The 24,282-nt window shown below is 45.0% G+C and overlaps 1 protein-coding gene across 3 annotated transcripts in view; it reads right to left on the bottom strand.

Annotated features, from left to right (window-relative positions):
- Window positions 1-4,738: 4,738 nt before the first annotated feature.
- Cdc42se2 (CDC42 small effector 2) overlaps window positions 4,739-24,282 on the bottom strand; it is a 69,094-nt gene continuing 49,550 nt past the window's right edge. For 2 of the 3 annotated variants that reach the window (XM_041665423.1, XM_041665425.1), the window contains 3 exons: window positions 11,539-11,640; window positions 7,321-7,436; window positions 4,739-6,874 (listed from right to left, as the gene is read on the bottom strand). In XM_041665423.1, the coding sequence (XP_041521357.1) occupies window positions 7,338-7,436; window positions 11,539-11,640 (201 nt within the window). In that variant the 3' untranslated portion in view covers window positions 4,739-6,874; window positions 7,321-7,337. The remainder of the gene's footprint in view (window positions 6,875-7,320; window positions 7,437-11,538; window positions 11,641-24,282) is intronic. The other variant, XM_041665424.1, reaches the window with a different exon arrangement.

The following is a 24,282-nucleotide window of genomic DNA, read 5'->3' as shown; positions in this document are numbered from 1 at the left end:
AACATAAAGGTATTAACAATAAAAATAAGCTAACATGATGCTTATACATGGAAAAGATAAAAGAGACTCTGTCTAAAATCTCTCAATACTAACTCCAGCATCATAGCAATCTAAATTTCATTAGATGCTCTAAGCATCAACTTAATGATGATTACGATTGCTGTGGAATAACCCTTCCATACACTGTGAATATGTATTACTCTCATTGGTTAAGCTGACAGACTGGTAGTCAGGCAGGATAGCCAGACACAGAGGACTCTGAAAAGAAGGGTGGGGCAGAGTCTGGAGCAGACATAAAGGAAACAGAACGTGTAGAAAATGAGGTAACAAGCCATGAGCCCGTGCCAGAGGGTAAATAAGAAATACGGGTTAATTTAAATGTAAGAGTTAGCTAGTAATAAGCCTGTGCTATCAGCCAAGCATTTATAAGTAATATTAAGCCTCTGAGTGGTTATTTGGGAACTGGCAGGCAGGAGAGAAATGTTCATATGATAAATAGCTCTACATGCTGCATAAACCATAAAGGCTCCTTATGTTTCATATAAGGCTTACCTGGAAATTTACGAAGCCATCTAATGGCATAATAGTATGTCCACAGGTAATATCAAATTATTGCTTTAGCCTATGTTTGTAATTTGGACTCAACCTTTTTTATTTATTTTTAGGTTTTGAGACAGGATCTCTCCCTATAGTCTTGACTGGCCTGGAACTCTGTAGACCAGGCTAGCCTCAAACTCAGAGATCTGCCTGCCTCTGCCTCCCAAGTGCTGGCCTTAAAGGCATGAGCCACCATACCACTGTGTTCCAGTTCAACCTTCTTTTAGTAAGAAGGTTTTTATTGGTCCCTCACCTGCATCACTGCCCTACCTAGTTATATGCAGTCAGGCCCCACTAGCACAAGACCTAAGTTTTCTGGGTAAGTCAGGTATGTATACTAGAAAAACTAGTGAGAGAGGTGCATGGGCTCTCATGCAGCGGTGGGAAAGCTGTTATAGAAAGTCCCAATGAACCCAATGAAAACAGACATTGCCTAGTACCACCCACCCACAACAAACGGTAAACTTGTCAATGTTATATCTCATGATATTTAAATTTTTTAATTATTTAATCAAGGGCATTTATATGTATAGGTTAAGATGGCTGAAGTTCCCGGGTTTATTGTCTAAAGCCACAATTACAGATATTTAGTTGCCTGAGTACCCTTTCTGTTTGTTCTTGCTTACTAATTAACCATCCACGGTTACCGATAACCTCTGAAGCTTACTGAGATGTAAACTTTCTCTCGGGATCAATGAGCCTTGAGACAATAGAATGACATAGATCGCAAAGCTTGGTGGCCCAGCTGCAGCCAGGTCTGAGCAACTGTGGCAAAACACGTTGGAAAGGAGCCCAGGATCCAGCCCAGATGCAGAGCATTCACCCTGGCTGTTAGGTGGAACTCCCTCTGTAGACCAGGCTGGCCTCGAACTCACGGAGTTCCTCCTGCCTCTGCCTCCCAAGTGCTGGGATTAAAGGTGTGCACCACCACCGCCCAGCTTCTTCTTTTTTTTAACTTAACTACGTGCAATGGTGTTTGCCTGCATATGTACATGAGGGTATCAGATCCCCTGGAACTAGAGTTACAGACAGTTGTGAGCTGCCGTGTGGGTGCTAGGAATTGAATCCAGGTTCTGTGGAAGAGCAGTCAGTGCTCTTCACCGCTGAGCCATCTCTGTAGCCCTTGGATTCGATCTCTAATGCGCAGAAAAACAAATGATAAAAAATATTAAAGTTTTTAGTTGGTTCCATAACATGATGGATCCCCAGGGCTGAACTTGACAGCTCAGTTAAAGGCTGAAGTCAAGTTTCTATGAATGTTGACCCAGTGCTCACCCAGCTTCGGCTCCAGTGCCCTGGAGTTTGATGTGTGGTTAGAAAAGGGATGGTGGAAGGGAGGGGAGCCTGGAAAGGTGCCAGGAATCAGGTGTACCTGACGTGAGCGGCTGCAGTAGAAGAGGCTCAGCTGCCACTGGGCCACTAGTCTCGGTGCCCACAGACTTCTCCCTCACAAGGCAGGAATATTCTCAGTCCTTGAGTGTTTACTGGGGCCAGGGCAGGAGGGAATTTAAAACTGTGGCAAAACACAAATGATGTTAGAATTACCTTAACTATGTGTGTGTGCTTCAGTGGTGCTAGTGGCTTTGAATTTTCTAACCAGTCTTTGCATCTCCATGTCTTGGAACTGAATCCATTCACGGACACTTCTTTATCTGAGTCCCATCCTGCTCCTGTAGCTGCGACTTGTTTGCTTGCATAACTGAAGTTCTGTTTGACTTTTTGTGACTTGCTTACTTCACTTTTCCTGTCCTTATGCTGACCCATGGGATAGCATCTATGGGTCCGGTGGTGGCTTGAATGGGGATGGCCCCAAAGGCTTACATATCTTATATATTTGAGTGCTTAGTTTGTTTGAGGCACTGTTTGAGGCCAGTCTTATTGGAGTAGGTGTGGTCTTGTGGAGAAAGTATGCCACTGGAATTATACTAGTTCCCCCCCCCCTCCCACTTGCTGCTAACGGAGCAGGACATAAAGCTTCTAGCTACTGCTCCATGTACACACCAGTCTTGTGTGTCACCGTGCGCCCTGCCATGATAATGGACTAATAAGTCTGTGAAACTGTAAACCAACCCCCAATTAAATGCTTTTTTTTTTTTTAAAATAAGAGTGACCTTGGTCATGGCGTCTCTTCACAGCAGCAGAACACCAGCTTCCTTCTACCAAGGCTGATTTCCCATTGTATGTTCATGCTGTGTTTAACTGCCCTGCTGCTGTGAAGCACACGGGTCCCATCTGTAAGGAACGACACCGTGCACACAGGTGTTCACATTCTTTCTAGAGCACACTCCTGGTCTTCCGGCTACATCCCAAGTGAGACTGTTGGTTAGATGCTGATTGGGTTTAAACTGGGGAAGAATCCATCAGCTTTCAGTTTTTTTAGAGCAGACTTGGATTCCCGGTTCTCATGTGTGTTGCCATGTCTGGCTTATGTATAATTTTTCAAAGATTTGTTTTTAATCAGGTGTATGCACATGTGTAAGCAGATACCTGCAGTGGCCGGAAGACATGGATCCCATGAGTACCAGGTAAGAGCAGTAAGTGTTTTCGACCACTGAGCCTCCTCCCCAGTCCCGTTCTTTCAAGGTTTTTGCTATAGAGATCTTCTACCTCCTCCGTTTTGAGTAGGACTCAACTATTATACAGAAGTTATGATCTACATAGAAGTTAGATCTTTGTATGCTGTTTACCAGACCTGTTTTCAAATGTGGTCTTCTAATTATAAGATCTGATCATTTATAAATAGACACTTTGACTTATTCCCTCGTCATATCCCTTTATTTCTCTTAATGCTCCCTCTCGCTTGACCCTCTAATAGAGGGTCTGACTGTGTAGACCAGGATGACCTGGAACTCACAGAGATCCTGCCTCTGCCTCCTGGATGCTGGGATTAAAGGTGAGTGCCACCATCCCAGCTTTATTATATTTACCCCTAACATTTACCTAATTTTGTTTACATATTTCATCATTAGGCAATCTTGTTATCTTTCTTTTTGTGTGTATGTGTATGTAACTACATGCAAATGAGTGTAGGCGCCAAGGAGGTCAGAAGGTGGCATTGGATTCCCCCAGAACTGCAGCTGACAACTGTGAACCATGTGGGTGCTGGGAACCAAACGTAGGTCTTGCACAAGAGCAGCCAGTGCTCTCTTTCCACTAAGCCTCAGTCCTGGGAACCATTCTCACACACGTTAGGTCACTTGGCGGCAGCTGGAACTGGAGTTTGTCCTGGTTTTACTTTTTAAAATCAGATTGTGGGGGAGGCATGGGCGTAGAATGGTGTTCTGTGGAGGTCAGAGGGCAGGAATTCACTCTCAGGTCTACTATCTGTATCCCGGGGCTCACGCTCAGGGCATCAGCTGTACCCACTGTGCCATCTTGCCACTGAAGACCTTCATTTGAAGTGAACTCTTTCAGTGTCTTAGGACATAGAGGACAAGTTATTAAAGCTTGTTAACAAATGTTTCTTTAAAAAAATCTTCTTTCTTATTTAAGGAATTCCGTGTGACAGCTCTGAACCCACCTGACCCATGCGCCCTTGGCTCCTGCAGGGCTCCCATTAAAATGACACCGTGGACCTGTATCACAGGGCATTTAGCTATCTTGCTAGTTCCTACCGCCAGGTTCACTGTCATCCTTCCTGAAGCCATCAAGTCAAGGCTTCCATACTGATGCCATTCCAACAGGATGCTTTGACGGGATTAAGGAGACGCTGTTGCCGGAGATGTGTCAAGCCTGGTGACCTGAGCTCCACGAGTCCAGGTAAGGTCTGTCCTCTGACACGTTCTTACTGTCCCTCAGAGGCTGAGGCAGGAGGATTAGTTGGTGTAGGAGTTTCAGGCCAACCTGGTCTACACAGCACGTTCCAGGCCAGCAAAGACTACGTAGTGAAACCCACTTTAAAAAGATTACAGACTTTGAACTTTCTTTGGAGCAGAGTCTTGAAGGCTGGCATGAGGCATGAACAGAGTTATCCTGACACAGCCTCTCAGACGAGAGGATTTCATGGTCTCACCCAGCTTACAAACAAGAATCCTCTTAAAGGAAAGGATGATGAGTTGTCTGTACCCATGGATTGCCACTGGAGAGGGAGTAATGCTGAAAGGTTCTATGTAAGTTCATTAAAAGAAAGGAAAAATCCAAACCAAGACTAAAAGAAAACATTTATTGAATCAAAATCAATACTTTCTTTTTAATATCTACAAGCCAACAGTGAGCTCACTTTATTCAAGAATGAACACAATGTACAAAAAAAGTATGCTTCTATTATAAAAATACGTCCATCTTCTCTCCCGGTGCTGAGCAGAAGTCACTGAGCACATGGAGGCCGCTCTACACCACCCACGGGGAAGCCAACGGACAAAACTCCCCAGGCCCACTGGAGAAGCCACGCCCAGCACGTTGTTGCTACCAGAATCCACGTGGTGCTTACAAGTTGTTACCATGTATTTCAGAAAAGTATTAACAATATAATAAATTCTGGGTACAAAATCCTATTAGCTCCAATTTAAAAATGAGATGTGTTACTATGAGGGAACAAATGAGTTCCCAAGGTTTACAATCCCAGGTAGGGAGGTGCGAAGGTGGCCTCCCTGCATCCTTAAGCCTCCATAGAAAACCATCATGTACGAGGTTAGTTACCATGTACATTCTCTTGACTTTACTGGAACCTTCCAGGGCACCTGGCTGGTGCGCTGTGTACAGTGTCACTGTGGTGAGAAGAGGTCTGAGACAGCTGCAGGACCAGCACAGGCTCCGCAGCCTTTGGCTTATTAACGACTGGCCTTGGAGCAGCAGAATGATGGGGGAGGGGACAATGGCTCCCTGTGCTGTCCCCATCCGTCAGTGCTGAAGATGCCAGGAAATCCCTGTCTGTCCTACAGAAAGTTTGCACACAGCAGTGCCCTAGCAGGAGCTTCACCCTGCCTAAGCAAAATGACAAACTCAAGAGTGCAGTGTCCACGAGGTGAGTTAAAGACAACAGTGAACTAAATGTTTCTCCTTGACAGGTTCTCTCTGTGCTGGGGACTGACACCTATGAATGGTAAGAATAGAAAATCAAAGGATCAGGTCATCCAGTGTCCCACCCTACTGTAAGTTAACTTGAGAAGAAATGCAGGAGAAATGTGTTGGTTTTGCTTGCACTGGTCTCCTGGCTCCTCAGGCAGCATTCTCAGAACGGGACAGACGAAGGCAGAAGGCAGAAATGATGACAGTTTCTCTAGACAAGGACCTAACTGCCTTCAGCACTGTGATTTCAGTTATGCTCATCTTCCGAATGCATGCTCAGCTATCAAAGGCAGTTAGACAGGAACATGGGCCACAGGGCCCAGCTAACTACACCTAACTGGGAAGAGGGACAGAACAGGACCTGAGCAAAGGCCTCCTGCGAACCACAGAAAGTCACTGTGAGGGCTGCTCACTGTCAGTGAATCAGCCAGGCAGCAGGTTGCTGTTGGAGGCTGCCATTGCCTCCCTAGTAAGTGGAACACTGGAAGGCCAAGGGCTCTGCAAGTCAGAGCTGGTAGCAGAGGCCAGAATTTTAACAGAAAAAGACAGTACACACAGAGTGAAGAGCTAACAGGACAAAGATGCCAGGAAACTGGATGGGCTTCACCACAACACTCAGATACACAACTATCTGTTCACAATCACAGGTCCTTACACACCAAATAAATACACCGAACATTTACAGCCACTCGACTGCCTTTGGAACACAGGCTTCTATCGCTGCTCTAACGAGACCAGAGCCCAGGGGTGATTATCTATAAAGAGCACCCTCAGGCCGCTCAGGCCAGTCTGGCATCCTGTGGGTCCCCTCTGAGCAGCACCACAGAGTGTGCGGATACGGGCTCAAGTCTCCAACAGACGAAAAGGACTACTGTGCTTGTGGGCCTCACACCTTCAAAATATCCATAAAGAGTGGTGGCAGCTGCAGGCCTCTGCTCACCAGGGGAACATAAGGCGGAGGGGCTGGAGGCGCAATGAAAAGGTTTAAAATGGGAAAATGATAAAACAGTGCTAGCAGTCACAAAAAGACCATGCTAAGATCCGATCCATGTCGATTAAACATTGAAAATTCAGCTACGATCCAAAGAACTCTGTCAGAGTCCAGGCATGCAGGCCGCTGATGCTGCCTTCCTCAGAGCAGGAACGTCTTGCTGGAGATCACAGGGGTGAACAGGTTGCCGCCACGCTTCTTTTTAATAATTAAAATAAAGGAAATCCAATCACAAGACAAAAATAGAACTGTGGACAGAAAAAATACAGAAATTCTGACCTATAAAAGAAAAATTCAGATTATTACTTTTTGGGTTTTTTGTTTGTTTTATATACAGGGTCTCTCTACGTAGCCCAGGCTGGCCTTGAACTCACAAATCCTCCCACGTGCTGGGATTAAAGGCATGAGCCATCTGACCAAAAATTAAAATTATTTTTACCCTCTTAGGTAAATCCTTCTTTTAAGTAGTCTTTTTATCTTTCATGAGCTTATAGTAAAATCATGAGGCTGGCGTGCACAGTATCAGTGCTTCTGCCAAGAGGACACACAGCATCGTGTCACAGAGACACAGGCTGAAGCCTGCTCTCCCCAGATGCTGCCTGCTCCTCAAGGCCTCCCGATAGGAGAAAGCTGGACATCTAAACCTAAAATGGAGCATGAGCCCAGGACACAAAGATCATCCGACTAAGACTTAACTAAGGCTCGCCCAGTTGTGAGGTACTCACGGGTGATGGGACCAGGGCTATCCTGCCTTCGTGTCCACAAGCTGCATCTGCACGCTGGCAGGCATGCCGCCTCCATAGCCTCCCTTGGATTGCATCTGATTCTGAATGGAGCTGACCTAAAACAGAAAGGGACAAAAGAGGCTCAGCAGGACCAGGCGGTCAAGGGAGTGATTCCCCCCCCCCCCTTTCCCGTCTCCAGGATGTGTATGCAGGCAAAGTACAAACCCATCCTCAGACACCTCAGCTTTTTCCGTCAGAGGGCAAATGGTGAGGCCAGCATGGAATGATTTGTTGTTGCTTGGCATTTTTTTTTTCTGTTTGTTTTTGGTTTTCCCCCAGGCAAGATTTCCTGTAGCCCAAGCTGGCCTTCAACTTGTGGTTGTACCGCCTCAGCCACTCATTCTGATGCAGAACCCTAGTAGATTGGCATCTTAGCCACCTTCCCTTCATCAAAGACACACCACAGGCATGTTTTTAATCCTGTCAGCCTCTGCTCTGTGGTGAAACCAGAGGCACGTTCTCGTGGACTGCACGGTATTGGAGCAAATGCAAACGCCATCTTTTAGTTTGTCACCGCCATTCCAGCCAAGTTCCTCTAAATTAGAGTGAGTCAGGTCACCCTGCTGGAAGGAGGAACCCAAGCAGGAAGTTTGGAGGTGACACCCATTGATGACTCCCCCAGAATGGTGGGGACCATGAAAGTCACTTCCCAGAGCTGAGACTTGGGGAAGCACTGTGGATTCCTGGACCATGTTCATAAATCAGTTTACTGAGTGCTACTGAGCACTTACTGGGGCACAAAGGAAGCATGGGCCCTTTTCTCTAGTATCCTAAATCAATATTTCATGTTTAAGGAAAGTAATGAGGCTTGCCTAAGTTATTTCTGGAGTAAAAGGTTTAAATATGCTAGAAGAGAACATACGGGTGCTTCAGGACTCCGCCTTACAGGCCCCACTTCCGTTACTCTGGGACATGGACTTCCGTGGAGCACTGCACACACTACCCCTGAACACCTGTGCTCACCACTGTCCCTCAGCCCCTAGCAGTCTGTAGCCGATGTGCGCACAGGCTCCACAGATGCCCCAGGCCCACCTGCTCAAGACTTGCAAACTCATAAAGCACACAAGTCTAAGAAGAAAAAGATGTGTTTCCTCAAGCAAAGCAGCAATTCTGCAGTGTCAAACTGAAGGGTCAGAATCTCCTAATAATCAACTTATCAGTGCTGAGAGCAGTCACATGACTGCAGGTGTTACCTACCGTGTTTTAAAACTACTGCTAAAGGCTCACCCAACTCTTTGCAGCAAGAAGTTGAAATTAAAAAAAAAAAAAAATTTAAAAGAATTAAATAAATAAATAAATAAATAAGAAGTTGAAATTAAAAAGTTTGCAGGTAGGGCAGTCCATACCTGTAAACACAGCACCAATACATCAAAAGTAAGTAAATCAAAGCTGGACAGATGGCTCAGGGGTTAAGAGCACTGGCTGCTCTTCCAGAGGACCCAGGTTCAATTCTTAGCACCCACATGGCAGCTCATGCCTGTTTGTAACTTTCATTCCAGGGATCTGACACCCTCATATAGACATACATGCATGCAAAACACCAATGCACAGAAAATAAAAATATATTTCATATATACATAAAATTAATTTTTGTATATAATATATGCATACATTTACATATGTTTATATGTATAATTATATATGTTTATTTAAGTAAGTCAATAAAGCAGGCTTGGGAAGAGCCGTGTGTTCAGTGGGTCCATCAGTGATACAGTGCAGGCCAGGGAAGCACCTGTACACAGGAGCCTGCTCCAGTTTCAGAACACAGATGGGGTGGGAATGTTTGTCTGGGTAAATAACATTGCTATTCATGGTTCTGTCTTGTTGTCACTACTCATACAAGAAAACACAGTTTCTCTCACAGTCAATAAGAACTCAGCATTCTGCAGGGAAACAGCAGGCTCATTCAATGAAACCAGTACCAAAAAGGGACATACTGGTTCTACAGAAAGAACATCAGTCCCAGAGAAGACTCTAGGGGCTTGCAGGGCGGACCCTGCCGCCACCTGATGCTGTCAGCACAAGGGGCTCCACCTGAGCTGGAGCAAGCAGCAGACCTAAGGACGCTTTCCAACAGCAGGGTGCTGAGATGGATTTTAAAGAAAAACAAGGGTTACCAAACACCAGAGCTAAATTTAATCATATGAAGTAGCTAAGTAATGTGTTAGCAGCCACACAGCCTGAGGCAGCAATCCAAGTTCAAGACCAGCTCAGTCTCCATTTCTAGAACCTGTCTCAAAAAAGATCAATTCTCAAGTGAAGATACTTATTGGTGAGAAAAAATAATAATGAGCATCTGATAAATATGCACACCACCCAGAGAGGATCACAGTCCTGTGCTGTCTCCTCCCTGCTCTCCAGCACACGGGCAGCTGTCCCTCTGGACACTGTGACACTCAACAAGGCAGTCAGCAAAACAAGGCCTTTCACAGACTGATAACGGGAGCGACAATCAGCTCCCTTGTTTTCTAGTCACTGAGGGACAAGGGGTTTGCATGTACCAGACACTCATTACCCACTCTATGCCCAGTTCTGTTGATCCTGGCTGGGAAGTTTGAACACAACTGTGACAGACCGAAAGAAAATGGCCTGGCACTATTAGGAAGTGTGTCACTGGGAGTGGGCTTTGAGGTCTCGGATGCTCAAGCCTGGCCAGTGTTGTCTCAGTTTCTCTTCCTGATCTAGAAGTAGAACTCTCAGCTCCCTCTCCAGTACCACGTCTGCCTGCATGCGGCCTGCCATGATGACAATGGACTAAACCTCTGAACTGTAAGCTGAACCACAATTCAATGTCTTCCTTTATAAGAGTTGTCATGGTTATGGTGTCTCTTCACAGCAACAGAAACCCTAGGTAAGACAACATCTTACCTAGGGTTTCTGCTTCTACAACACTGTCAGTCGAGTAACACCGGGGTCCTCCTTGGTACCCTTAGACGAACACTACAGAAGAGTCCAGATGAGAGAACTGATCTACTCGGGCATGCACTAAATCTCTCTATGTATACAGCAGTTCTCCATCATTTCAGGTACTTTATTACCAAGGGCCCGACATGGCAAATGTCTGCTGCCCTGAAGAGATGTGTGCAAATCCCAACGATCTGCTTAGCAGGAAAGACCTCCACTACAGAAGCCAACACCTCCAGCATTCTAACGTCTTCCTTCAGGGAAAACTGACATTTTATGGAGTAAATGTGGGGCTGGAACAGAGCAAGCAAGATGTGACTGCCTTGCCAAAAAAGGTACCAAGCCACGTGGCTAACACAGACAAGAATAATGGGCTAATATAAGTCGTAAGTGTTAATAAGAAGCCTGAGCTAATGGGCCAGTTTATAGTTTTTAAAAAAATGTGGGGCTGGAGAGATGGCTCAGTGGTTAAGGGTGATATAGTTCTTGCAGAGGACCCAAGCTCTGCTCCGAGGACCCAACCATGTCAGGTGGCTTCCTGTAACTCCAGCTCCAGGGGATCACACTCCCTCCTCCTGGCCTCTGCTCATGTGTGACACATGCATACAAACACATACACAATAACTAAATCTTTAAAAGAGTATGTAAAAAGCAGTTCACAACCAGAGGGTAAATATTAATATTTATTATAATATATAATATTAATATTTACCTATTTGGTTTTTAGAGACAGAGTCTCTATGCAGCCCTGGCTGTCCTGGAATTCACTATGTAGACCAGGCTGGCCTCTAAACTCAGAGATTCTCCTTCTGAGCACTGGGGTTAAACACTGATTTCAAAGCTCACCTGGGAGTCCCATGGCGCGATAAGAACCAATCATTAACTAACCCATTCCAAATCTAAGATGTATGTTCACACTGAGTGTGGCTGTTCCTGCATGACGTAGCCTGACTTTTGCATATCAGCTAGCACATTTCCCATGAATATTAAGTCATCTGTATTCTATTTAGTAGCATATTTAATACAGTGTCAATATATACAAGCAACTGCTAGACAACTAGATGATATTGCTAGGGAGTGACAGCAGGAAAGGTCTGTGTAGGCAATTTTGTTTTCAATCTGAATGGCATAATCTAGTTCCAAACTCACTTGACATGATGTTATTAAAAGGGGCACAAGTTTAAAAAAATCATTTCAAAGGTTTGAGTCTGTCAAGACAGATACCCCTGGGCCATGTCCCACCAACACACTTACTGAGTTCATCCCACTAAACAGGTCTCCGGATCCTACATGAGCTGTGTGCACAAAGTTGGTTGGCTCTCCAATCATACTTCGGTCAATCCGTCGTCGCCTTTTCTAAAATATGAGAAATAACATATTAAGAAAATGGTCTTCTTCCACAGCAGTCTGAAAAGCCAATCCTCATACTAATTTCTCTCTTAAGGATGAGTACTCAAGATGGCTTGACCGAGCTTGTCATGCACGTCACAAAACCTGTGTATGGAATCCGTGGTGGAGAGAACCAAATCCCAAAGGCTGCCCTTTGACTCCCCGTGATGCTGCAATGTACGCAGACACACAAATACAGCTTTATCTGAAGGAGCATCTGGAAACTTTAGCATAGAGCAGTAAGTAATAAATTTACTTACTAATATTAATTTGTTATATTAATATATGTGTATATGAATAATATAACAATAAGGTAATTATTAATACATAAATATATTAACAACATAATAATATGGTAACATGTACCTGCAACCCCAACACTGAGAAGGCTGGGCCAAAAGGACCTTTGGTTTGAGGCCAGCCTGGGCTACGTTATGAGATCTTTTCAAAAACAAAACTAAAAAAATAGTTTTGCTTTTTTTTTTTTTTTTTTAAGACAGGGTCTCTCGTGGCCCAGATGGGCTTTCAGCTCCTGACCATCCTGCCTCTCTCCCAATTCCGAGATTAAAGGCATTCACTGCCATAACTAGTTGAAATAACAGATGTTTGAGGAAATATTTTATCTGTCTGCACACCATACATATAAACACCAAATATCGTATAACACCATTAATATGTATGTTTATGTCAGAAATAACTTATACGACAAATTTAAAATTACCCTCACCATTAACCAAGAACATGTGTGACTTGACCACAGTGCTCTTGACTTTAAACACAACTTTCCAGCTCTATAACAAGTTGGTTATACTCTGGCGTCATTACTTGGGTACCCTAACCCTTCCACACTGGAATAAATCTGTCATTCAGCTGGCTTACGGGTGAGGGTCAGCGTTAGTTCTGGTCCATTTACAGCATGGTGACTGACGCCATGCCCAAACTCAACTGACTAAGTTGGCTGGTCAGCAAGCTTCAAGGATCTTCTTCATTCTTTCCCTGGGTTAGCAGATATGCATGGCTTTTTATGTGTGTGTTGGGAATCCAAACACAGATAATTAGGCTGGAGAGATGGCTCAGCAGTTAAAAGCACTGGCTGCTCTTGCAGAGGACCTGGGTTCTATTCCCAGCACCCACAGCTCACAGCTCTGTGTAATTCCAGTTTCAGGGGCTCCAACATCCTCTTCTGGCCTCAAGAACCTGCACACACACAAGATGCAAGTCACACATGTGCACGCGCACACACACACACACAACAATTCAACCTCCAAACCTAAAGGGCTCCTCTGCACAGCAAGCATTCCAAGTCTTACTTAACAAGGAGGCCTTGGCCTCCTCATCGACTGCAGCTCCAGAGTAGAGCAGTAATAACCGTCACTGCTATGGGGAGGCCTTGCCGGGGCACCTGTGGGGATCAGAGAACGACTGTGGGGTCTGTTCTCTCCTATCTCTAAACGGGTTCTGGGGCTTGAACTCAGGTCACTGGGCCTGCATGGCAAGCACCTTGACCCACTAAGCCATTTTTTCCCTGGTCCTTAGGATGGTTTTTCAGGAGCTCACTCTCAGATGTCACTGGCGTGTGCTAAGCCTCTGTGAATACCTGCAGAGCGGCCTTTAACACGGTAGGCCACACTCTCACCTGTCTTTTTCTGTATTGTTAGACAGGTCTCGCCTGAGTCCTGGCAATCCTGGAACTCCTTATGTACACAGGGCCCCAAACTCAGAGATCCCCCCACTGTGCCTCCCAAAGACTGGGATTAAAAGTGTGTGTCACCACACCCAGGTCATTCGTGCTTTATTTCTCTAAATTTAACCTCCAGGCCTGTAGTAGAAGTATCCTTACTCAAGATTTAGATTTAAAAGGTAACAAAAAGCCAAGAGAGGGGCCAGACCCTGTGTCTACACGTTGCTCATCCAATTCCAGTCTGTCTGTCTGCTCCACCACGTTCACCCTACTTCCCTCCCACTGTTCCTGTTTGAGGCAATAGAGCATGGTTCTGTAAAAGAGCCTTTGAACCAAAGCAAAAGAGGATATGGAATGGCCTCGTTCCCCTTTTCTTTTTGCTATTAACTATTAAATTTTCATTAAATCTGCCTTCAGAAGCTGTTCTTTCTGGTTCACCCACCTAGACATACTTCAAATCCAGATCAGTTTCCCAGCATCTTAAGTGAACCGATTACCAGCGAAGGCAGAGACGGGGCGTCTAGGTTCTTGGCAAACATCGTCACGAGGAGAAGAGGGCAGCAGCTGTGTCCCTTGGTGCAGTGGGCTTGTAGGAACGGGGTCTCTCCCAAGGTTTCACAGGAACCACACTTCTAGGAGCAACTGCCTCTGCTGTGAGCGCAGCCGCTAGACAGAGATCTGGTGCTCTGGAGTCACTCCTTCCAGACATCCCTAGGTTCTAGCACCCTGCCCTCAAGACCTTCTCTATGACCACCAAACACTCGCATGCTTGGAAGGGACCACACATGGCCCCCACCCCAACCAAGTGACTCACTCCAGCTGCTGGGTGACTAAGGCATGGGGGGGGGGCAGCGGCTCAGTGCCCTCCAGCACATTCAAGTCCTAAGGCAGGATGCGGACATGGACACTCCACAGGGCCACTCTCACACAAAGCAAGGTGGGAAGCTGCCAGCGCACTCTTTTCACAAAGGCACATGCTGTCCACAGAGTCCTAGGATGTGAGGGCCCAGGAGGCGATGAAGAAGGAGGAGGGTTGGGGAGCAAGCACAGGAGCCCACACCAGTCAACACAAGTGAGCACAGCCGTCCTCTGTTCCTTCTCCACGCAGTCACTTCGTGTCTCTGGATGTTTCCCGGGGGCTCACAGAAAAGGACTCCTACGGTGTGAGCTTCCCTTGGCTCCATGCAGTTATCTTGGGAGCGGCGACTGTCACAGCATATACCAATAGTCACTCCTTAATCACAGGATTCTGATAGCTTATACTGCAACAAACCAAAATAAATCTGAACTCCTCACTACCATATCTCAGCTGACTTTCCCCATTGTCCCAGAAATAAATTGTTAAAGTTCCACAGAGTGTATGAAGAAATACGTTTTTACAATTGTACAGAGCCCACGATGGCAAAGCTCACAGGTAACAAGACCTTCTGTGTTTACTCCAAAGTACTCCATTACTGACGCTCTATGATGTAATGCTGCAGAAAGTCCAAGGAAAAACTTTTGCCTCATCACCTCTACTCTAGGCACAACTGTTCACGTTTGTAGCTCTGACCTCTGACCTCATGCAGAATGAAAAGCATTTTGAGTACTGCAGGGATTACTTGGATGGCTGGCAGCTAACGACGTGTTCTGTAAGAGTGAAGTGTTCCAGGAAGCACAGTGACTCTACTCAAAACCTACACAGCGGGGCTGAGAGCGCCCTCTCAAGCTTCCTGTTTTGCTTTGCTGAGGCCCAGCTCTGGAATTCCCCTGGCTGCTGACACTCCATCTATGTTTGTCTTGAATTTTTAAAACTCTGCACTTTGAAAAGTGTGCTGTTCCTTAGGGAAAAAAAAAAGTTCACTTTATGCCTGAAAAATACTGTGTGGTTGGTAGTTGACGCGGGGAGGGGATCCTTCTGTATAGTCCTGGCTGCCCTGGAATTTGCAGTCCTCCTGCCTCAGCCTCCTCAGTACACCTGACTTTGTAGTTAGGAGATTTATACTCAGCCTGGCTGCCAGCAGCTCCACCCTGCCTCAGGTCTCTAGATCCTTATAGCAAAGAAAATCTCCCCTCTCCACTGCCAGATTTTCCTTTTAAAAGATGAGCATGATGAAGTTGCTCCTCTCTTAACAGAAACATCCAATCTGTCCTCTTCCTGTGAAGAGAGCTGGGCCCTCAGCTGGGATTTCTTGTGCATATTTTCTTCAGTGACTCATTACTAACTGAGCAAACCAGGCTGGCCTTGAACCTGTGGGCCTCTCCCTACTCCCACCTTTGGGAGCAGGGGAATGTTCTTACTATGTGTTAATATTACAGATGGAAAGATTCATTAAAAATATTTTAATGATGTATGTCTGTGTATGCATGTATTTATAAACGTGTAAACAAGTACCCAGAGGACAGAAGAGGATATGAAATCATGTGGAACTGGGTTATAGGTCATCCATCGTGAGCTGCCCAACTTGGGTGGTAGGAACTGAACTGAGATCCTCTGAAAGAATAGCCAGTACTCTTAATTAAATCAATGTATTATTAATTTTGGATAAGTAAAACTCTAACAATCTTCAGTTACAGAAAATGTGTGCCATAAGTATTTCATCCTAAACTTTATCAGCCTGTTACTCTTTTTTCTTTTTTTTTTTTTTTTTCAACACAGAATTCCTCTGGGTAGCCTTCGCTGTCCTGGAACTCACTTGTAGACCAGGTTGGCCTCAAACTCAGAGATGCACTTGCCTCCGCCTCTGAGTGCTGGGAATAAAGGCGTGCGCCACTACCTGGCCCTGTTACTGATTTAAAAGGAATGAAATGGAAGTTTTTTGCTTGTGTATCAAAGTCACATAGAGTCAGAACCCGACCACAGTAACCTCAAAGGCCTGATTCTCCATTCTTGCAGGTTCACAAACTCCAAGAATTAAAAAAAAGAAAATTAATTCTATACTATTGGTGTTGGAGAAGCAACTTCACTTTGTCCATTTACAAATTCACAACCAAGAAAGGCAAAGACTTTCATGCCCTCACACAACGGAACTTGTAACTGCAGACTGTTTTTTCCTAAACACAACAATCTCCCAGATGTGGTCAGATGATTTATAAACAATAAGGTCTTTTGAGCAATGTTTTACTTATGAAAGCTGCCAGTTAGCATGAGCTCTTCACGCGGCCTGCAGCTAGAGGACCACAGTATGACGTCAGGCACAGGGAAATAAAGCTGGCACTTATTTGCCAACTCTTTTTCTTAATTATTTGAAAACAACAGTTGTTTTTCTTCTCATTCACCAAAAAGGGTTTTCTGACTTTTCATGGTAATTGTGGTGGCCACACATACCTGTGATAGAACAGTCTAACATACACATAAGCCCCGACTTGTGCTGCACTTCCCCAAAGGTGGCTCTGTCTCTGAATTGTACACTCAAGTCTCCACATGGACAAACCTACCTCAAGGGCACTAAAAGTTTTCTGGTGAGATAGAGGAGGAAAATACAAAAATTATTTTTATTTTTCATTATTTTTAAAGATTTAAGTCCTACTAATATTTAGTATACAGGTTGCCATGAGACTATTAAGTGCATTGATTTCTACAAAAGTTATTAAAAAACAGTGTTGTATTATATTAATACTTAACCATACTTGAAACAAAATCTACCAATGAAAGATGCACAGCACAGCTTTGCAAGACAGACTCTGCTCACAGACACATGCCTTCAAAATGCCAGAATGACTGACTATGGTAGTTTGAATAAGAATGGCCGCAATAGATTCACAGACTCGAACACCTGGTTATCAGGGAGTGGTGGCTATTGGAAAAGGACTAGGAGAGGCCTTGTTGGAACAAGTGTGTGGGGAAGCAGAGGGTCATGCCTTTGAGGCGCGGAGATTTCAGCCTTTGAGATTCTAAGATTTCAAAAGCCCATGCTAGACCTAGTTCTCTCGTTCATCTAGTCTCTCTTAATAACTCTCTGTCTCTCTCTGCCTGAGGAGCAGGATGCTGCTCTCAGATACTGCTCCAGGGCCATGCATGCTGCCATGCTTCCTGCCATGATGGTAATGAACCATCATATGACCAACTCTGTAAGCAAGCCTCCAATTAAATGCTTTCCTTTATAAAAGGTGGCCTTTGCCACACTGTCCCTTCACAGTGACAAAGACACTGGCTTTATGCTGCATATGTTATGAACAAAAGTATGGAAGAACTGAATTGGGGGATTTTATTTCAAGAAATTTCTAATTTGTTATGAAACTCATACCCTAATAGTCAAATGAGTCAGTATAATGCATGCTGAAATCTGACAGGAGAAAACTAAAATCCAATACAGACTGCAGCATTCACTGAGACCTGTGTCAAAGGGAAACAGAACAGTGGAGAACTGAGGAAGACAGTGTCAATCTCTGGCACACAAGCATACACTCACATATGCCTATCTGTGCATAAGGACGGACAGACGGACACGCACGCACGCACGCACTGGAGCCGAAAAGCTAAGAAAATTGCTCAGTTGGGCAAGTGCTTGCCTACATGCACAAGGCCCCAGCTGGGTCCCCAGCAACATATACAACCAGGTTGGCGGTACACAACTGTAACCCAACACTCGGGGAGGGAGGTGAAACCAGGAGACCAGAAACCAAAATCACATAGAGTTTAAGGTCAGCCTGGTTTAGATGAGACCCTGCCTTTAAGTAAACAAGCTTTCACATGAAGACACACATCCAGTTTCATCAATCTTTAAACAATGCCAATCTAACTGAAATCTTAATAAGTCTTTTAGAAACCCTGACAAACTTTGAAACTTGCACAGAAAATTCCACTAAGACTAGCCAAAACATAAAATAAGAATAAAAGGACAGATCTGCCCTCCCAGACACCAGGACATAAAGTAGAAAAAAGAGACCATGACATCAGCATGATATTGAGCTCATGAAAAGCAGAATCAACAGACTCTGTGACTCACCCATGATGTGTGGATACAGATGAGTATTTCCAAATATTTTAGTACCTGCTGATAACAAAGTCGCTTATGGAGCATGCCTACAATACACTATGACAGACCTCATACTCAGGGGAATTAAGTTTGGTGAGGTAGACAGTACAGGACACAGGAAGGCACTTGTCACCAGTCTCTGGCTCTCACAAGTGTGTACACACATGCTGTCAACAGCTTGTATTCAGAATACTAAAACTATGCCTATGAATATGAAATACAGAAAATCACACTGATCAATAAAAACATCAAGATGTGCTTAACTTCGTGCTGGAGATGTAGCTCAGTGGGCAGAGCGCTAAGTGTGTGAGTGCTGACCTGAAATCCTAGCATTTGGGAGGTGGAGGCAGGAAGAACAAAACACAAGTCAGCCCTGGGTCTGGTGGCGCATGCCTTTATGCCAGCACTCTGGAGGCAAGCAGATCTCTATGAGTTCGAGGCCAGCCTGTTCTACATATTGGGTTCCAGGGCAGTCAGGGCTATATAGAGAGACCCTGTCTCAAAAAAAAAAAAAAAAAAAAAAAAAAAAAAAAAAAAAAAAAAAAAAAAAAACAACAACAACAAAAAAAAAAGTTTAAGCCGGGCGGTGGTGGCGCACGCCTTTAATCCCAGCACTCGGGAGGCAGAGGCAGGCGGATCTCTGTGAGTTCGAGACCAGCCTGGTCTACAGAGCTAGTTCCAGGACAGGCTCCAAAGCCACAGAGAAACCCTGTCTCGAAAAACCAAAAAAAAAAAAAAAAAAAAAAAAAAAAAAAAAAAAAGTTTAAGGTCATCTTTGGCTATATAATAACTTTGAAGCTAGCCTGGCATACATAAGATGCCTCTTAACATGAAGTTAGCAAGATGGCTCAGTAGGTAAAAACACTTGCGGCCAAGCCTGCCCAGGGACCAATACAGTAGAGATGGAGAACTGACCCCCACAGTTGCTCTCTGACCTCCACTTATGTGTATGGCATACACATGCCTCCCTCAACTAAATATATAATGTAATAACATTTTTAAAAATTAAGAAAGAGAGGGAGCTGGAGAGATAGCTCAGAGGTTAGGAACACTGACTGCTCTTCCATAGGTCCTGAGTTCAATTCCCAGCCAACACATGGTGGCTCACAACCATCTACAATGAGATCTGGTGCCCTCTTCTGGCCTGCAGGCATACATGGAGGCAGAATACTGTGTACATAATAAATAAAATATTTTTTAAAAAAATTAGGAAAGAGTTGAGTACCTGGGTGATAGTGGACGCCTTTGATCCCAGCACTTGGGAAGCAGAAACAGGCGGATCTCTTTAAGTTTGAGGGCAGCCTGGTCTACAGAATGAGTTCCAGGATAGTTCCAGGGCCACACAGAGAAACCCTGTCTTAAAAAAAAAAAAAAAGAGAGAGAGCGAGAGAAAAGAAGGAAAGGAGGGAGGGCAGGAAGGCCCAGCAGTGGTGGTGTACGCCTTTGATCCCAGCACTCGGGGAGGCAGAGACAGGCAGATCCTGATCTACATAGCTACTTCCATGAGAGCCAGGACCACACAGAGAAAGCCTGTCTCAAAAAATAAAATAAAATAAAAAGAAGAAAGGGAGGGTGAAAAGGAAAAGTTTAATCTCATTAGCAATCAAAGAAAACAGTAAAAACAGAATTTCGTTTTACCCATTAGACTGTTAAACATCATTAATGAAGTTCCTGCAACAGCCAAACTAGCCAGCGTGCTACAGGAGCTATTTGTCCCTATCCTGTGAGACTGACTGTGCACAACCCCCACAGCTCAGATTCCAGTACACTAAAGGGCAAGAGCCTACAGACAGGATGAGAGCCCAACCAACGGACAGGTCTAAGGCACCCTGTCCACCAACAAAACAACCATTCCATGCTGGCTATCCCTAGCACTATTTAGCATGGCTGCAATGATGACTCTGGCTTAAAATGTATTCTACAGATTCACAAAATCAAAGAGGATTTGATTCTGTCTTCTAAATACTAATGCATTGATTAGTTTTTTAGCTGTAACCTTGAGGTACCTATAATTAATTTATAACTGCAAGGTAGCTGTAAGGATATGGAAAGAAGGGAGGGGGGGAGGGAGAGAGGCAGGCGGGAGGGCAGAGAGATCCCAATGTGAACTGAGTGAGATCAACTTAAGCACTAAAAGGTGAGACAGTAGCTGGTGTCTGTCTACAAGACACCTTCAGGAAGCTGGAGCAAGAGGGCAGTGCAACTTCCAGGCGGGCCACAACAGAGGGTTCTCTCTTAAATCAATTAAAGGCTTTCTACTGCCTCTGACTCTCTCTGCAGCTAGCTCTCCAACAGCTCCTAGTGGGTTAAGAGTACAAATAACAGGGCTGGATCATGAAAACCCATCTATGCTGTTTTGTCAAGAGGCTTCCTAGTTTCTCAAGGGCCTGCAAATGAAGACAATGTCACTTTCTCTGTACTTCAACTCTAACACCTGCAGTAAGAAATGCATCCTATAGCAAACACTTTCATTGGTCAACTCTGCTGCTGGCTTAAAATGAGGAAAGGTCGACTTTGGTTCAGCCGTGGTGGCTTCTGCACACGGTTGACTGTCCCATCACCTGAGAACACATCACAGCGGCACACTAAGCATAGAAGCTGCCCTCTCAAGAAGAAAGAGACCTTCTGAAGGCATCTTGCAGATGACTGAAGACTCCAGTGAGGTCTGACCTGAGGGTTCCAGCACCGCCCAGAACTGAGAAAACAAACCTTTAACTGCAGATCCAAACTTGTTGATGCACGCGGCACTGCAGCCCCTCAGGAAACAGGCAGTTTCAATCTACCATAAATAAGTCTTTGGAATTTCTGGGTTCAATCACACTAATACATTTAGTCCTCTTCAATGCCCTTCCAAAACGCAGGGCCATCCCTCCATCTTAATTGATAAAGGTAACTTTAAAGCAAATCCAATTATAATTATGATTCTATGTGAGATTAAATGAATCATGAACCGGCACTTCTGCTTTCAGAAGGAGAGCTGTGAAGCCAGAGCGCCTCAGCAGCCACTCTGGCTTCCTGGAACGGCAAACACCCCAACTGCTTCCCGGGACTCCGCTGCTTCTCTCCAGCTGCACTAAAGAACAGAATACCGCAGTCCAACAGTCCATCCCACGCCCATTCCTTGAAGATCCACAACTCTCAGTCATCTGCAGCCTCCTCCCACTTTGCATCATGGCTTAAAACTACATTAGAGCAAAACAATGGCAGAAGAAAGCCAATACACTGCACACTCATCTGACAGCGGAGGAAATGCTGCTCTGTGGAAGCAGGGCTGGTCACCCAAACAGCTCAGAAAGGGCGAACGCTCTCCAGCCTTGGCTCTAAGATGCAACAGTGTTTTTACTTTGCAAACAACCAAATCCAGTTTTTATAATCTGGAAAAGCTGATGTCTCTGGCCTTGGCCCCACAGTGTTTTCAGCTCCCAGCGTACTGTCTCCGTGGGCATCCGCTCCCTCTACACTGCCTTTGCTTACTCCAGGCTCTTCTAACTAAACTCCGTCTCATGGGTGTGGGTGCAGCTTACTTCCCTAAATTCTTGCTTCTCACCTTCTTAGAGGCCTTCTCTGGACTTATTTAAATACACACCCCTGTTTCTCCTACATCTCTTTCTTCTTTCCCAGCTTTTCTTTCCCACAAAGCAGTTATCACCATGACATCATAACTATTATAGAGTAAGCATCTCTCCCACCACAGTGAGTCCATGGCAGCAGCAATGTCTGTTCACTGCTGGTCCATCAGTACTTGGCTTGTTCAGAAATTCTAGTGCTGTTAAGGCACTGACACATCGAAACTGAACAAACTACACCATTTGCCACATGAGGAGATATGATAGGAAAGGCAAGCAGTTTAAACAAACGAGCATTCCCTAAGAACCCATGCCACACCTGAGAAGTCACGAGCAGTCTACTGCACAATAACCAAAGAACTCACTTCCCGTGAAAGCTGCTGACAACACTTTTTAAACTGAGTTACAAGATGTAAACACTCAATTAAAAATCTACAGCCTTAGTGCTCCCTAACAGCAGCCGCACATCTGTGGCCCAGCTGGAAACACTGGGATGCTGTCATGCTACACAGTGCACTGTGCTAGCATGGAGGATGCAGAAACTCCCTCCTAGTTTCCTTCCTGTACAAGGCTCTTCACTCTGCACTCATGGAATGTGCAAAAGCAAGGCTAAGGAGTGGGAGAGCTGGCATGTGGCACTTTACCCTAGCAAATACTTGAGAAAATGCTACGAGGGACCCAGTAACTTTCAGAGAAGGCTACAGTAACAGCAATCATACAGTTCTGTGAAATTTAGAAGGACACCGGATTATAACTGCTGTTTAAGTGTGTGCTTGAAGCCAACAGCAAGTATTCTTCAACTATGGTGACCACCTAGCTTGTTGTATATGTTTTCTCTGAAAGTAAAGAAGGCTAGGGGTTTCTGTGAAGCAGTTCATATATATATATATATATATATATATTTTTTTTTTATTTATTATGTATACAATATTCTGCCTGAATGTATGTCCGCAGGCCAGAAGAGGGCACCAGACCTCACCACAGATGGTTGTGAGCCACCATGTGGTTGCTGGGAACTGAACCCAGGACCTTTGGAAGTGCAGGAATGCTCTTAACCACTGAGCCACCCCTCCAGCCCACATAAATATATATTATGTAACTGGCATGCCAAATGTTACACAAGTCTTTTTGGAAAGAAAATGATCCATTTCCATTGTCCCTCTCTTGTAACTCCAAAGCCTGGACTCAAACAGCATGCTCAATTTATTATGTGCACTCTTAAAACATGGCAACACGGGGTTGAGGAGATAGCTCATTGGGTAAAGTGTTTGCCATGTAAGAGTGGGGACTGGAGTCTAGATGCCCGGTACCCCTGTAAGAGTCGGGGGCATGGCAGCCCACCTGTACTTCTAGCCTCCCAAGGCAGAGAAAAGACACCTCTCCAGAACAAGCTGCTCTGGGTATGACAGACAGATCCTGCCTCCATGACTACGGTGGAAGAACAGCTGAGGATAATTCTTGACATCAACCTTGGGCCTGCATATGCACATGCACATATGTGCAGTTCTAGCTGGCCTAGAACTATAAAAACCAGGCTGGCCTCAAAGTCATAGATCTGCCTGCCTTTGCTTCCTGAGTGCTGGGATTAAAGGTATGTGTCACCATGTACAGCCTAACAATAATCTCTTTAGGGACCCTTGCCTTCATTAAGACCCACAGTGTTGATATGTGCATATATACACATATGTGCCCTATACATGCACAAAATAAGGACACACATACACACATAAAATGGAAAAGGAACAAAATGTATGGCAATGTAACTTTGCTTTTGTAACTGGGCTGACTTGTAAGGAGTTTGGGCATTACCACTAAAACCACACAAGAAAAGTCTGGTCAAACTGAAATCTACGACTCTCCTTATCCACTGACAATAGGCGACTGAAAGAAAACTATCTCGGTCATCAGAGTTACAAACGCCAGAACAAAACCTGCATAGCATCCAGCAGCCCTGAGACAGAAAAAGCATGTCATGGGAGAAGCCTGAGTTAAACCTCCATTCCCTAGATCCCACTCAAGTCAAGCAAAGGCAGTCAGCTATCAACCTATCAACACTGTGGGTCTTAATGAAGGCAAGGAGTCCCTAAAGAGATTACTGCTAGGCTGGGCATGGTGACACATACCTTTAACCTTGGGAGGCAAAGGCAGGCAGATCTGTGACTTTGAGGCCAGCCTGGTCTATGTAGCAAGTTCCAGGCCAGGCAGAACTACATAATGAGACCATGTGGTGTGAGGGTGGGGTGGAGGGAGGGAGATGGATTAGTGTTCCTCTCAACCTTGGCCAAAGCTTTCCTCTGCAGTGGCAGCAGTTAATGCTTAGACTTATAACTGGTCCAAGTGTTGAGAACTACTGAGTGATCAGCCCTAAATGGGACATCTTTATCAAGCCCTGCCATACCCATTG

This window comes from Microtus oregoni, unplaced genomic scaffold, assembly GCF_018167655.1.
Source record: "Microtus oregoni isolate MIOR12 unplaced genomic scaffold, Mior012 000015F_ref0000493, whole genome shotgun sequence".
NCBI lineage: Eukaryota > Metazoa > Chordata > Mammalia > Rodentia > Cricetidae > Microtus > Microtus oregoni.
Note: the sequence above shows the minus strand (reverse complement) of the source record. Positions and strands in the feature narration are given on the sequence as shown.